At 35.5% G+C, this 15,936-nt stretch overlaps 1 protein-coding gene across 6 annotated transcripts; it reads left to right on the forward strand.

The window, feature by feature from the left end:
- The first annotated feature begins 852 nt into the window (after window positions 1–852).
- LOC104239486 (uncharacterized) lies at window positions 853–11,402 on the forward strand. 6 transcript variants are annotated; one of them, XR_011401424.1, is made up of 11 exons: window positions 853–989; window positions 1,337–1,425; window positions 3,079–5,312; window positions 5,383–5,683; window positions 7,232–7,569; window positions 7,987–8,393; window positions 8,485–8,700; window positions 8,770–8,862; window positions 8,979–9,079; window positions 9,165–9,572; window positions 11,171–11,402. XR_011401424.1 is itself a non-coding variant. In XM_070152872.1 (6 exons), the coding sequence occupies exons 4-6, from the start codon at window positions 5,529–5,531 to the stop codon at window positions 6,476–6,478; spliced, it is 780 nt and encodes a 259-aa protein (XP_070008973.1). In that variant the 5' UTR covers window positions 853–989; window positions 1,337–1,425; window positions 3,079–5,312; window positions 5,383–5,528; the 3' UTR covers window positions 6,479–6,883. The 6 variants fall into 5 exon arrangements, 1 of the variants encoding a protein (XP_070008973.1); XR_011401425.1 differs by having other exon boundaries at window positions 7,232–8,393; window positions 8,963–9,079; XR_011401422.1 differs by having other exon boundaries at window positions 7,232–8,393.
- Window positions 11,403–15,936: the final 4,534 nt, after the last annotated feature.

Below are 15,936 nucleotides of genomic sequence, written 5' to 3' on the forward strand. Positions count from 1 at the left end.
CCATCTAACCCATAAATTTCACAAATTTCATGTTAAAATTTACCCATAATCTATGTATTAAACTCACATTAGGTAGAAATTACTTACCCTCAATAGCTAGGTTGAAATCCCTCTTTTTGAAGCTCCAAAATAGCCCAAGTGTGTGAAAAATGAGAGGAAAAAGGCTTAAGTCCCGTCTTTAAAATGTTTCTGCCCAGGTCTGCCTGCTTCATGATCACGGAAGAGGCCTCGCGACCGCGAAGGCAAACGGCCCAGGCCCAGGAAAATTACCCAATCGTGAACGCGACAGGAGCTTCACGAATGCAGAGTCTCGCTTGGCCTACCCTACGCAAATGCGAGGGCTTCTTCGCGAACGCGAAGAATGATCAACAGCCACATAACTCAGCCTCCTCTACGCAAACGCGGTCCAAGTCACGCGAATGCGAAGGCTAGAGGACCCAGGCCTCCGCGAACACGGTCCTACTCACGCGAAAGCGAAGGGCAAAAGGCCCCCAGCACACAGTACCCCAAATCCTTCATCGGGAACGCAAGGGTCCTTCCACTACAAAAATTGGATTTTTAGTTGCAACATATAGCGGCGACCCTAAATGTTGCTACAAAAGTTATACCTTTAGCGGCGACATTAATAAGTCGCTACTAAACGTAATTATTTAGCAGCGACTTTTCTGAGGTCGCCTCTAATGTGGCTGAAATTTTCAGTACCCGCTAAAACTAAAATTTTGGCTCTATATTATTTGTGATGACTTTAAATTGTCGCCGTTAAATCCCTATTGGAGCGACTGGGTCGCTACTAGACCCTCTTATATTTTAATTTAAAATAACAAAACAAATTAAATAAAACTCTCAAAACCAGTATAGAGCACATAGTACGTTTTCTCTCTCTCTCAAATCTCTCCTCCCTCTCTAAAATCCCTTCTCTGCTAAAAGAAAATAGCAAGGGATTATCTACTCCAAATCTCTCATATCAAGATAAGAAACTCAATTATCAGGTTTGTGGTCAAATCCCTAATTTTCCCCTTTTTCTTTTAACGAAAAAAATGATTGAGTTTTGTGGCATAATCGAGTTTTGTGGAGGAAAATCGCACATCCAATTTCTCTCATATAGTTGTTGAGCTTTCCCTAATCTCAGCGACTTTTCTGTGTTTTGTGCATATGTTTAACTGAAAACCCATATTAATTTTATATAAATTTATGTTTGGGTTTTTTTATAAGGATTCTTTATTCTATAAGGTAAAATCTTCAACATGCAGTTAGGGATTATCATTATTTCAGTGATTTTAATTTTGTATTCTCAGATTTTATCTAGAATTTCTCTGAACCATTTGATAATCTACAGGAATACCAAAAAGTCATACAGAAAGACCCATTTGAAGCCTATTTGGTGATTTTCAGTCTTGACAGAACTCTCACCTATTTCTTTTTTGGGTAAGTTAAAAGCTTCTTCTTGAGAGACCTATTGCATGTTGGTATTCCTCTTGAATGATTGTTGCTGGATTCTAATTCTTTTGGTAACCTTTCTGGCCTTTGTGTTAATTATATCTCTGTCTCTGCCTGTGGATGGGGTTTTATAATTACTTTAAAGATTTGAATATGATGATAAATTTGTTAGTTGTTCAAAATTGATACTTTGAATTTGTTGTTGATCAAATACTGAACGTGAATAACAATGACAAGTTGCACATAGCCATGGTACTCACTTATTCCTTACTATATGATAATAATGATGCTATACATCTTTGATTACTTTTTGTTCTATATTTTCACTCTAATCACACTTTTAATGAATTCCCTTCAGCATATTTTTTTATTTTCATTCACTGCATTTTCTTGCAACTACCTGTCTATGAGACCAATGTAAAGTAAAACTTCAAAACTTATCTGCTGCTTTGTGCTATGATTGTGAACCAAAAAAATGGAAGCTTAATGAGATGAGGCTTCCTTTCGATAAAAAATAGTTACATTTTTGTCTTCTTTATTCGAATAAAAATTATGAACTAAAGTTGTAGTTTCATTAAAGTTTTTTTATTTGATGATCTAGCAGTGTGTTTCAACATGAACAGAAACTGAGACTATAGATCTCTCTGTTGTCATACTCTAGTTTTTAGTTATTGTACATTTTTCAAGTCTAAGAGAAAACTGCTCTGAAATTGTCACCTTTTGCTTTTATTACTTGTGAACTGCAGTAGGACATTAATTTATTTGCCCCAATTATAGTGTGGTTCTAGTTTTGATTGCTTATTTGCGTTTCCCCTCAAATCTTTTGACTTTCTGAAAAATTTGTTAAAACAGTTTTCAAAATTTTTCCCTTTCTCAACTTATAAGAAATCAACATTATTTTCTCAGAATTGATTTGATACCCCTCTATTCTTTTCATTTAGAGTACGTTCAAAGTTGGATTTAGCGTCGATATTTCTTAGTAAAGTCTCAAAACTGTTTTTTTATTTTGTATTGTTGTTAAATTTTTCTGGATGTCTATTCTAGTTCCAGAGCCTCAAGTGTGAAGTTCCCTTTAACTCTTCCTCATTATTATGGAGTTTTTTCTTAAATGTTCTAAAAGAAAATTTCTTAACTAAAAGCCAGTAACGAATTCATAACTACAATGCAAGTGTTCCCCCAAATCAGCCCCACTTTCTAAAATTGCTTATATATTGATGTGTCTTCCTTCAAATAGAGTTTTGTGCACTATGTTTGGTATCTTTTTGACACTGAAGCAACCTTGCCCTTAGATTATGTTTTCCTGGATTTGCTCTTAAGTATTAAGCCAAACTCACAACTTCATTCTCACTTGAAATACAAATGATGTCGACAAGGTTAGGTCCAATTCTTATGAATTTCTTTCTAGTGCCAAAATATAAGATATTTATCTTGTTATTGGATAATATCGCAAGTGATTGTTAGGGGTTGTTGTCTAAGTAATCTAAATTCTAAAGGCTAAAGCTTCAGGATGAGATTTAGAGTTTAGTAATATGTTGTTAAACTATTAGCTTCCTAATGTGATATATAAACTAATTAAAATCTTGGTTGTACTATAATCTGGAATATAATGACGGACTAACCTTTCCATTATTCTAAAAATAGGAATGGATAAAAGTTGGTTGAATATTAGAAATAGAGGTGACCAAAGGTACAGAGATGAAGTAGATGGCTTTCTTAGTTGGGCATTCAGTCAACCAAGGGGAAGCACTATGATTCGATGTCCTTGTAAAGGGTGTATAAATATTGCATTCAAGCTAATGCCCGATGTAAGAAGAGACTTATTGAAAAAGGGTTTCTGGGATTCTTACAAAGTGTGGGACTTGCATGGAGAAGTGTTAGTTAGAATTGAAAATTCTAACGTAACACTCAATAATGAAGTAGAAGATGATAACATTGAAGAGGATAATATTTCAGAAATGATTCACGACGTGCGGGGACATACGTATGTAGAGGATAATAATAATAATACTTCTATGGACAATGAAGAGCCAAATTTACATGCAGCAAAGTTCTACAAATTGTTAGAAGATGCTCAGACAGAACTTTATCCTGGTTGTAGTAAAGTCTCAAAGTTATCTTTTGTTGTCAAACTACTTCACTTGAAGTGCCTTAATCATTGGAGCAACAAATCAATGGATGAACTGTTGAGTTTCTTTAAAGAAGTTCTTCCGGAGGGTTCATTTGTGCCCAGTTCTTTCTATGAAGCGAAGAAAGTTCTTCGTGACCTAGGCTTGGGTTACACCAAAATAGATGCATGTGAGAATGATTGTATTTTATATTGGCGCGATTATGACAATGCCCAATTATGTCCTAAGTGCGGTAAGTCTAGATGGAAGTCAGAAGAACACAAAGGCAAGAAAGTAGCTTGTAAAGTATTGCGACACTTTCCAATCAAACCAAGGCTTCAGATATTGTACATGGCAAGAGAGACGGCAAAAAAGATGAGGTGGCACAAGGATAAAAACGTTGATGATGGTGTTTTGCGACATCCGTCTGACTCCATAGCATGGAAATCCTTTGATGAGCGACATCCCACCTTTTCAGCTGAATTAAGAAATGTTCTATTAGGTTTAGCAAGTGACGGGTTCCAACCTTTTGGGAACATGAGTGCCAATCATAGTATTTGGCCAGTCATACTAGCAACATATAATCTGCCGCCATGGTATTGCATGAAGGATCCGTATTTTATGATGACACTTCTTATTCCAGGCCCTAAGTGTCCAGGAAATGATATAGATGTATACTTGCAACCAATTATTAAAGAGTTGAAAGAATTATGGGATGGAATCGAAACTTATGATTCCTACTCAAAATCTAATTTTATGATGCGTGCAGCTGTAATGTGGACGATTAATGACTTTCCTGCATATGGAAACCTTTTAGGATGGTCAACAAAAGGCGAGCTTGCATGTCCTTGTTGTCATAAATACACACAATCGGTTTCTTTACGTATTAAGTTGTGTTATATGAGTCATCGTTGCTTCCTTCCAATAAAGCATCCATGGCGCCGAAATAGGAGAAAATTTGATGGAAAGGTAGAAAAGAGGGTTGCACCTATTCCTTTAACAGGTGATGAAGCACTTATACAATTACAGGGCTTGGGCAATGTGAGTTTTGGGAAGGGAAAAAAGTGAAAACGTGACTTCCCCAAAAAGTGCTTACAATTGGAGGAAGAAAAGTATATTTTTTCAATTGCCTTATTGGAGTACTCTTTTGTTACGACATAACTTTGATGTGATGCACATAGAGAGAAATGTATCTGACAATATAATATCAACTTTGATGAATATGGTTGGAAAGACAAAGGACACATTAAAAAGTAGATATGACTTGGTGGACCTTGGTATTAGGCAAGAATTGCATCCAATTGAGGATGGGGATAATGTATTGTTACCGGCAGCATGTTACGCATTGTCCTCGGAGGAGAAGTTGAAGTTATGCCATTTTTTGGCTAATATGAAGGTTCATGATGCTTTTTCATCAAATATTTCAAGGTGTGTAAATATATTAGAGAAAAAGATCTATGGATTAAAAAGTCATGATCACCATGTATTATTGCAAGACATTCTCCCAGTTGCAATACGTGGTTTATTGCCTAAAGAAGTGTGTGAACCAATTATAGAGCTTGGAATTTTTTTCATGAATCTATGTTCTAAGACCTTGACAATCGAAGGTCTTGACATCTTGGAGGCTGAATGTGCATGCACATTATTCAAACTTGAAATTATTTTCCCGCCGACATTCTTTGATGTCATGGTTCATCTGCCAATTCACTTGGCAAGAGAGGCAAAGCTTGGTGGACCAGCTCAATTTCGATGGATGTACCCTTTTGAGAGGTAATTTATTATATAATTTTAATGCCATAATTTTAATGGCACATTATATTGATGAGTTATTTCAATATAGGTATTTGCGAACACAAAAGTCATATGTTTGCAATAATGCTCATCCAGAAGGTTCAATTGCCGAAGGTTATTTGGCAAAGGAAAGTCTCACATTTTGCTCCAGATACTTAAAGAATATGTCAACCAAGTTCAACAAACCGGCCAGGAATGACGATGGATCTATATCAAATGGGGAGATGTCTATCTTCAAAAAAAGTGGGAAAAAAAGGTGGTTCAAAAGGCATCATGCTCTCTCACGATGAGTTCAAACAAGCATGTATGTATGTGCTTCAAAATTGTGAAGAGGTTCTGCCATTCATGGAGTAAGTATCATATTAATTTCAAGATAGCTCACATTGAAATGTTTCAACAACATTATCTTAACTGACTCCGTTGTCAAAATATAGGGAATACCAAGGAGAGATTGAAAGACAAGGTTCAATAAGTGATGGGTTGCATAACAGTGGGTTTGTTGATTGGTTTCGTGCACGTGTAGGTGTCTAGTTAAGTGACATTTTTAATATTAGTGTAATATTACGACGGTGTTATTAGTTACAACGATGTTGTTTGGTTTGTAGGTCTTTGTACTAGCTGCACAAGGGCGCGCAAACGAGGAGCTCATAAACTTAGTTGTTGGTCGTGCACCAATGGTGAATCGATATTCCAGATTTGTGGTGAATGGATTCAGATTCCATACAAGAGATCTTGAGATGAGAAGAAAAACACAAAATAGTGGAGTCCTTGTGAGAGGAGATGATTCAGACTCTAATAAGGAGTATTACAGTGTATTAGAGTACATTTACGAGTTGTCCTATATAGGAAATAGGAAAGTTTACTTATTCAAGTGTCACTGGTGGGACGTGGCTTGCTTGGGAAGGGGATATAAGATTGATAAATATGGCTTCACAAGTGTGAATACTCATTGTGCCTTGAACACAAATGAGCCATTTGTGTTGGCATCTCAGTCTGAACAAGTCTTTTACTTGGACGACATGGTTGATAAAGATTGGCTTGTAGTTGTAAAGACAAATCCTCGCAACCTTTTCAATATGCCCGAAAATGATGATTGTGTAGAAGTTGACGAGGAAGCATTGCTGAATGAAGAAGCTTATCAATAAGAGGAAGTTGAATTGAACATTTTACGTACCAATGACCATGAAAATGATATTGGTTTGTCTTTACATAGGAATGATGTTGAACCACAAAGTATTAACAACAATCATGCAAGCAAACAAGAACAAACAAGTGTGCATGATGAAGAAGAGAATTTTATTAATGACAATCTTATAGATACATCTGAGTATGAAGAAGAAGAGGATTTTATTAATGACAATCGTATAGATATATCCGAGGGTGAAGAAAGCGAAGAAGATTGGCTTGATGATAATGATGGAAAAGATACTGATGATGCTCTTGAAGACTTAGAAGCAAGATAATATAGATGTCTACTTTTTGTTTTGAAAAGTTCTCTGTATTTTGTTCCTTATTGACATGACAATGAAATTAATTCATTATGCTTGTAACTTTAATTTCATAACTAGATTATATATTAAGCTTTTGTGAAATGTTATTGTTAGTTGCCAAGTTGTAATCATCACACATGCCTCCTCAATTGAGCTATGCACCTAATGTGCACATATCTGAAAAATTTCATTTTGCTGAGTATTTTTTGTGATTTCCATTTTGATCTGTGTCTATTCTTGTGTGGCTATCTAAACACCTCAGTATATCTTGATTCTTGCCATAAAAAACCTCTCCCAACAAATCTAGGCAGTAGTGCACTAAGCATCATTCTTACTTATTTTACTGATGTTACAAATCTAGGCAGCAGTGCACTTCTATTCTTACTGATGTTTTTCTACATCATGCAGGAGGGTCCAAATGATAGGACGAGGTAAAGGTCGAAGTGGAACTGGTCGTAGACGTGGCCATTTTCAAGGACGTGATAATGCTGGAGCGATGTCTCAGCCACAAGTACAACCAATAAGGAATACTGCAACATATGTGTCTCAGCCACAAGTACAACCAATAGGGAATACTGCAGCATCTCCTGAGACAGGAGAATAAAATAATCCTAGTCAAGAACCTCTAGAGATAGGACAAATATCAAGTAACCCTTGGCAGAGACATTCTATAGAGATAGTATCGTCAAGGAATCTGGACAGAAGTGTGCTTCCCTCTCCTGAAGTTGAAAATGAAAATGGTGCAGGTTAGTTTTTGAGTATTCAGTTATTACTCTTACTAGTGATTAAAAAAATGATCGCTTTCTCGCTTTAAGAAAGAAGCGAGGCGAAGCATGAAGGTCATCGCTTCAGGTAAGAAAAGCGACTCTGGTAAGAAAAGCGACCGCTTCTCTGTAAAAAGCGAGAAGCGTTAGAAGCGTCCGAAATTTTGATTTTCAATCTTCTTCTTCTTCTTCAGCAGCAACTTTCTTCAGAAGTTGAAGTTCTGCAATTTTGATTTTCATTCTTCTTCTTCTTTTTCTTTTTCTTTTTTTTCCTAAACGTCCAAAAAGCTCCGAAATGTTGGCGATTATTTTTGTCTTTAGTTCTTTATCAGAAAATTTCTGCCCAATTTTTATATGAAGTATTCATAGTTCTTATTGACTTTCTTATGTGTTATGTAGTTGTTCAAAAATTGCAGTTTCTGCCCAAAATTCTGCTTCTCGCTTCTTGTGAAATGTGGGTTGTCGCTTTTCCTCGCTTCACGCTCTTCACAACACTGACTCTTACTCTTAACATGACTGCAACTATGTAGGCTGATCACATATACTATTTTTTCTTTGTATAGTTTCTTCCAGCAGTAAAAAGAGAGAGAGGGAAATATAAATCCAAAACAGTAGATATAAAAACTAAGTATGGCGAAAAAATTACAATTACAAATCCAGATAATATTGATAGAGCAGTAGGTACTGGGGCTAGAGATATTGTTAACTATTGTGATTTAATCATGAGGAGCACTATCTCGTTCCGTGATGAAAATTGGCAAAAGATTGTTTCAAAACATGGAGAAGCAATGTGGTTGAAGGTCAAGGTAAAATTATTTTTAATATCGTATCGACTTCATGTTGCATCATTTATTTTTGTGGTTAGAATATCAAATATAATGGTACATGTATGTTCAGGATAAATTTGAAGTTCTTGGCGGCGTGCGAGAGCATAGGATTCAAGCCTTTGTTATCGATACTATGTGACGGCTTTTCAGAGCTTGGAGAGCTCGACTGAGCATTTGCTACTCTCGCCATGCTGCTGAAGGAAACATATTGTCTCGTCGACCTATAGATGTTGAGCTAGAGGACTGGAAATACTTAGTAGAGTATTTTGGAAGTCCGGAATTTAAGGTAACTTAATAACAATGTTTGATTCACTGCCCTTTGAATAATGGCTTCTTAATCATTGACTTAATGCAGGTTGTAAGCGAGAGAAATAGAAAGAATAGGGAAAAGCAGATAACTAAGCATGCTTGTGGTACGAGGTCTTTTGCAGAAGTAGAGGAATCGACGGTGAAATATATTTATTTTCATGTTATTAATTAAACAGCTTTGTTATTTATATATTCATTTATTTGATTATGTATTATTTCCCTATTGAACTATATTTTAGAAAAATCCTGCTGCAGGAGAAAAGGAACCACTGGATAGAGTTTGGGAGATCTAACATACACGTAAAAATGATAGAGGAGAAATAGTGTGGGTGGATCCACAATCCCAGCAGATTCACGTAATATTCTTAAATTAATACCTTACTATCTTTTACTCCTTTTTATTAGTTTTGGTGTAAATAGCTATGCGTATTGCAATGCCAGCTCCAGGACCTTGTGGCTCAGCAACAATCTGAAGAGATTGAGTATCCCATGACTAGAGCTGAGATTTTATCCTCAGTTCTTGATGAAAGGACAGGCTATGTTCGTGGTAAAGGGTATGGAAAGAAGCCTCCAAAAAGTAGTCACACGCAAGCGACAAACATAGAGGCTAGTGTGTCTTCTACAATAGAAACTATGCGTCAAGAGATGCAAGCTGATATGGATCGAAAGTTGCAAGCGGAACGTGAACAAATGGCTACGGAGTTGAATAGGAACATGGAGCAAGAGTTACAAAGAAAGTTGAATGAGAAGCTTGAACATGTGAATCTGGAAGTAGGGAACAGGGTCAGTCTAGAAGTAGCCAAGAAGATCCAAGAACAACTGGGTGCTCTCATGACCAGAATGCAACAGGTAATTTACTCTTAATGTTTTTACTCTTCCTTTTTGATATTTCTTCTTCTTAGCGACTTGAATCTTCTTCCATCCTTCTTGACAATTCTTTTCTTCATCTTCTCCTTCTTTAGTTATCTTTATGAAAATAAGTTGTTGGTTTGGTACATGTTCTAGTGCGATTCTGAAATTTATGTTCTGGTGCGATTCTGAAATTCTGGTGTGATTCTGGTCTATTTTGGACAGTTATGTGTTTGGACAGTTTTGTGTTTGCCTGTTTGGACAGTTCTGTGTTTGCCTGCTGGGGCTCCGCCTCTGAATGACTTATACAATTTTGGAATGGATCTGATATGGTGTAATGTAATATGTTGAAATCTATTTGTTAGCAATACTATGTAATTTTCCTAGTGTGCCATGATCTTGTAACTTTTCACCGAGTAATTTATAATTAAGCATCTCCAAACATTAATGCGTGGTTGCGAAGACTTCATACGCATAGTATAATTTGTAGTATGATTGTGCCCTTTTCTGAGTCTTGAATGTTTTCTTCCATAAACCCATGTATGTCTGGTCAGTGAGAATAAGTTGAAGATAAAGGAAGAATAATAAACAATAAGAACCTTGACCTTATCCTCAACATGATGTTTATCTATGATTCTGAGTAATGATTTCCCAGCATATTGGTTACAGTAAATAGACAGCATACTAGTAGGATATGAGCAGAATGGTAGAATTCTCTCGGTCAAAATTGGCTAAGATCTTATATATGTGTTAGAAAATTCAAAATATGTGTTTGCTTAACATATGAAAATGATGTTAGCTCATGCCCTATACGTTAAATGTTTGCGTCAAGTCTAGCGAGTGGCTGGACATGTAAGTTCTATACTGTATCCTGGGCAGATCAGTAAACTTCAGATGTATATATAGTTGCTTCATTTCAGAGACTAATAAGTAGCTAGCTAGTCGTTTTTCTTTGGTTATATATTGCGTATCTAAATTGGAAGTGAAGGAGGAGTGCCTATTTTCAGAATCCAGAATCTGTTAGAACATGATGTTTATGAAGATAGTTGAGATATATATAGTTTTGAATTACTTTACTTTAAAAACTGAAGAGATGCACATGCATCTCATAGGTGCAATCAATGATTAATCACTTCAAAAGTTTGCCTTAACCTAAGTTGTTATACTAACTCTCCGGCATTAATCAACAAAGTATCCATCTGCTATATCATGAACATATCGAGATGTACGCTGCAAATAGATATGAAAAATAATGATTCATATTCAATATGATTAGAATACGCACCTACGAGATGCATGTGGATTTTAGTTGAATGTTACGTCTGTATCTTGAAATTTGCCAGTTGATATGTGCATGCCAAAGAAGGAAATAAAATTTTATGACAAGGAAATCTGCTTAGTCAAATGCATACTACACACTTGCTTCTACTAACTACAGTGCAATTTATCTTAATGCTAATTTTTTTTTTAATGCTGAATTTTTTTTATCTTAATGCTGAAATTTTATTTTAGAACAGTTTATCTTAATGCTGAAATTTTTTATGCAGTGCACTTACGGTACATGCGCTAAAGTGATCTTGTATTTTTTTGTGTAATAGCAGGGACAAGGTTCTTAAACAATAGAGACAACCAAGGAGGGGCTTCAAGGCACTTAGTATTTTGCTCTTTTGGGATGTATATGCATACAATGACAATGAAGTATTATGCATTATATATGTAATTCACATTTTAGTAATGGAAGTATTTAATATTCGACTTAAGATATTCTTTTGGTGTTTGTAAAATACTATTGGATGCGTTTATATAATTTTGGTCATTACAATTGCTGAATTAGATAGGTTTCAGTGGTGACAAAATTTCATTCTGCAATATTGAAGTTGTCGTTGATTGTTTAATAGTTTTTGTAGCATTTATCATTGCCACTAAATGTCATTCTGCAGCAGCGAGCTCATAGTCGCCACTGATTATTGAATTTTTTGTGGCGACATCAATTGCTGCAATATGAGAATTGCTGGGGATAGCCAATTGTTTTTGTGGCGACTTCAACTGCTACTAAAAGCAATTCTCTAGTAGCGATTAAAGGCTGCCACTTACAGTTATTTATTTTTTGTGGCGACAACTGTCGCTGCTAAAAGCCACTCTTCAGTGGCGACTTGCCCCCTGAATCTGTTTCGTGGAACATAATTTGTGGCAACTTGACATACTTTTTGTGGCGACACTGTTGCTACTAAATGGTTACATTTTGTGGCGACCCTTTGTAGTCGTCACAATAAAGTTTAGTAATGGATTAAGGTGCAGCAAGTCCAATGTCGCTGCTATAAACATTTAGCGGCGACATTTAATGATTTAGTAACGACTGAGATCGCCGCTAAAAGGCAGATTTCTTGTAGTGTTCCACGTTCGCGTAGAAGGAAACTAGAATTGGAAGTTTTTGGTTTTTCATACTTTGCTCCGGGTGGTCCGAAACACAACCGAGCCACTCGGGACCCCGTCCAACTGCATCAAGAAGTCTATAAACATAATACGGACCTGCTCGAACTCTCAAAATGCATAAAAAAACAACAAAACCAAAAATCGCACCCCAAAACTAAATTGAATCAAAATATGAACTTCAAGTTTCTAAATCGCTCCAAACGCACCGAATCATACTTAGGCTACTCGAAATGATACCAAATTTTGCGTGCAAGTCCTAAATTATCATATAAAACTATTCTTGGTCCCGGAATCCCATTTGGACCTTGATATCATCAAAACCTACTCCAAACTAAATTTAAAGAACTTCAAAAATATTCCAGGAACCAACTTTCACTATTAGGCGCTGAAATGCTCCCGGATCATCCAAAATCTTATCTGAACATGCTCCCAAGTCTGAAATAATTATAGGAACCTATTGGAACCGTCGAATCCCGATTCCGAGGTCGTTTGCTAAAAATGTTGACTGAAGTCAAACTTAGCCTTTTTAGCCAACCTTAAGGAACCAAGTGTTTCGATTTCAACCTGAAAACCATCCCCACAAGTCATAAAACAGTAAAAGCACCTACGGAAAGTCTTATTTAGGGGAACGGGATTCTAGAAAGTAAAACGATCGGTCTGGTCGTTACATAGCATATATTGAACACCCTTTGTTAGGAAATTTTTTCCCCTTCTTTTAAGTTTGAACACCTTTAAAAAAGTTCTTGGCTTCGCCACTGTGTATGTTATGCTGTTAGTAATTCCAGATTATGGCTCTATTTCGAGGGCTGGCTTCCTAAATAAGATAGTGGAAAACCAAAATTTAAAATGCTACTTATTCTTCTTTGCATTTGCAACAGAAAGTACTTACTCTCTTAATCATGAAATACTATGATAATAACGTTGCCCAAAATATACAACCAGACAGTAATGGAGCTTTTGTTACTGCAGTGGATCTTAGCGCGCTCCCTAATTTATCTTCACCACTTAAGCTTCAGTTTCCCTTTTTCCTCCTCTACCAAAATCTGATAATAAACTAAACCCCGAAATTACCTATCTAATAAACTGACAAAAATCAGTTCCCTGTTTAACTGCTGGATAAAGTAGTTACCTATTTAATTTGTTTAACCTGGAAAAGGAAAAAAGTTCCGTATGTAAAGATAACTTACACCATCTTCTCTCAAGTTTTCTTCCACCTTGCTGCCACTGTTACTGTATTTTCCCGTGTCTTAATACTAATTAAAAATCAATCATGTGTTCGAGACAAAAACTTCGTGCTCAACCCTAAAACTCAGTCATAGTCGTCAACCAACCCCCTCCATCTGACACCTCCTACTCAAAACCTAACAGTGACCGTGCACCATCAACTCATCGGAGCCGATGAAGAAAGTCACGTGTCTAAGATCAAATTGTTAACTTTAGTACTGGTCAACCTAATAGCCACATAATATTGGAATGTGCCTAGGAGTATTCATTCCCGGAGTTTAGTAAGCAATTAAGAAGTTGATAACTGCGGCCTTTGCCTTGTCTTCACTTCTCCATGTTTTTGTTGCTTCTGTAGCTACAATATGGAGATTGCTTTTCGTTCATTGGAAGTAAAACTGAGAAATATGAGTTCTTACCAGATCAGAAGAGAAGAGTCAAAATTGTGGAATTGTTTTTCGCTTCAGCCCTATTTCAGATCTTTTAGCTTCTTCTTTTCATTGGTGTATAATTTGAATCTGCTTTTTGTAATTAAGATTCAGTTGCAACCTAATCTTACATAATATTAGGTATTCTTAAAATTCTTACAAGTGGGCTTTCTCACAGATTTGCTAGTGGAAGATTTCATCTTCTGGGTTTGTAATAGGGGTGGCAAACGGTCTGGTCGGGTCGGATATGATCGGGTCAAAACGGGTAATTTAAGAAAACGGATAAATTATCCGACACGACCCGTATTTGAGACGGATAAAAATGGGTTTATCCGGCGGATAATATGAATATCCATATTATCCATAGCTTCTTAAATATGTTCACTTATGAGAGAATTACTAGTGGTCCAAACTTGAGGAACCTCAATTTGAGGCTTTACAAATATTAAAGTTAAACACATTAGTTATCAATTGATTAATCATTTTCTAAGTGGATAATATAGTTCTTTATCCATATTCGACCCATTTTTAGATGATTCATTATCCAACCCATTTTTTGATGAATAATATGGATGAATAACTGTTTTTTTTTTAACCTTTTTGCCACCTCTAGTTTGTAACACAAGTGTCACAAGAGAAAAAACGAAATGTTGTTATTGTAAGAAATGCAAATAATATGAAAAAATAGAGGAATGGAACATCAGTTCCTGTCTTTAATCTTTTGTTCATGAATGTGTGCCAATTTAATTCAGTAACGTATGGTGACCGTTGAGTTTTTTAGATGAAGCATCTTTTAGCAGTGACTTTTGGGTTTTTAAATATAGTAGCACATAAATGGGGAAAAAAGGAGAAATTTAAAAAATTACGGAAAAAGATAAATATGATTCTTGGGCAAAGAGATATGTCACATCACTTCTCTATTGTCCCTCCTTTATAGATAGATATATAGATTTATGCACAACTTAATAACTTGCATTTTCTACAATCTAAAACCTATGACTTATAAACTCAAATTCAGATAATTCACTTAATATATAAAAATAATTTTCTCGTATTCCAAAGTAATTCACATAAACGGAGACAGAAGAGAAAACTGACGCTACTCTTGGATCTTAGCCGAAAGACCGAAAAAGGATAAAATTTGGACTAAAAAGGCAATGAAATATAAAAACTTTTGGATGAAGTTGGTTGTTACTATCACATTGGATGAATGGTCACGACACTCATTTTTTTGGGAAGTATGGTGAGCTGGAAGCTGACTGGCGCAAAGATACAGTATAGTCTAATGGAGCGCCGGACATTTTCCTAAGTATGCAAATACGACAATAGGCATAAGCTAAATGGATAATACTCCGGCTTTGCTAATTCGTCCAAACGCGTTGTATTATCTTTTTGGCCAAGTATCTCTACATTTGAAATTTGAAATTCGAAATTCGCGAGGGGTAGTTGTGGTAAATATCCGAAACACGTTGGATAAAGTTGGTAACAACAAAATCGAAGAGAAAGGGACAACAGTTCAATGTTGTCCGGGCAAAATAGCTTATCACCCTTAAATTTGTCGGGGATTATTAGTTACAGCATTAAATTATTTGTGGTCTTAATTATCCTTCAACTAGGTCTATTGAGAGTTATTATCCCCTGAATACTGATGTGGCAAATTGTGTGGGTGCACTTATCTGACACGTGAATTTTTCTATATATATGATATTTTTTTGAAAAATAAAATATATTTTTACCTTTTTAAGTATGTTATTTTTGTAGATAATTTTTTTCGAATACAATTTATAATAAAACTTGGATATAACTATATTACTTAAGCTAAATTTTTTATTTGGCTAAAAATAATAAAGTGTTAGTTAATCTTTTTTTAAATTTGTCCTGAAAATAAAGATTTATACAATTGAAATAAATAGTCAAGACGTCAAAAAAGTTATAAAAATATATAGTTTAAAATTAATTATTTTGGCTATAATTTTTTATATAGCTCTAAATTATGGTGCTCTAAAAATATACTCCATCCGTTCCAATTTATGTAAACCTGTTTGACTGAGTACGAAGTTTAAGAAAAAAATGAAGACTTTTGAAATTTGTGGTCCTAAACAAGTCTAAGTGGGACCCAGAGTATTTGTGTGGTTATAAAAGCTTCTCATTAAGGTAGAGTTGTAACTTTAAGCTAAATTGTTACCAAATTTAGAAAGGGTTCATTCTTTTTGGAACGGACCAAAAAGAAAATAGGTTCACATAAACTGGAACAGAGGAGTACTTTTTTATATATTTTACCT

Source organism: Nicotiana sylvestris, chromosome 8 (genome assembly GCF_000393655.2).
Source record: "Nicotiana sylvestris chromosome 8, ASM39365v2, whole genome shotgun sequence".
In the NCBI taxonomy this organism is placed as follows: Eukaryota; Viridiplantae; Streptophyta; class Magnoliopsida; order Solanales; family Solanaceae; genus Nicotiana; species Nicotiana sylvestris.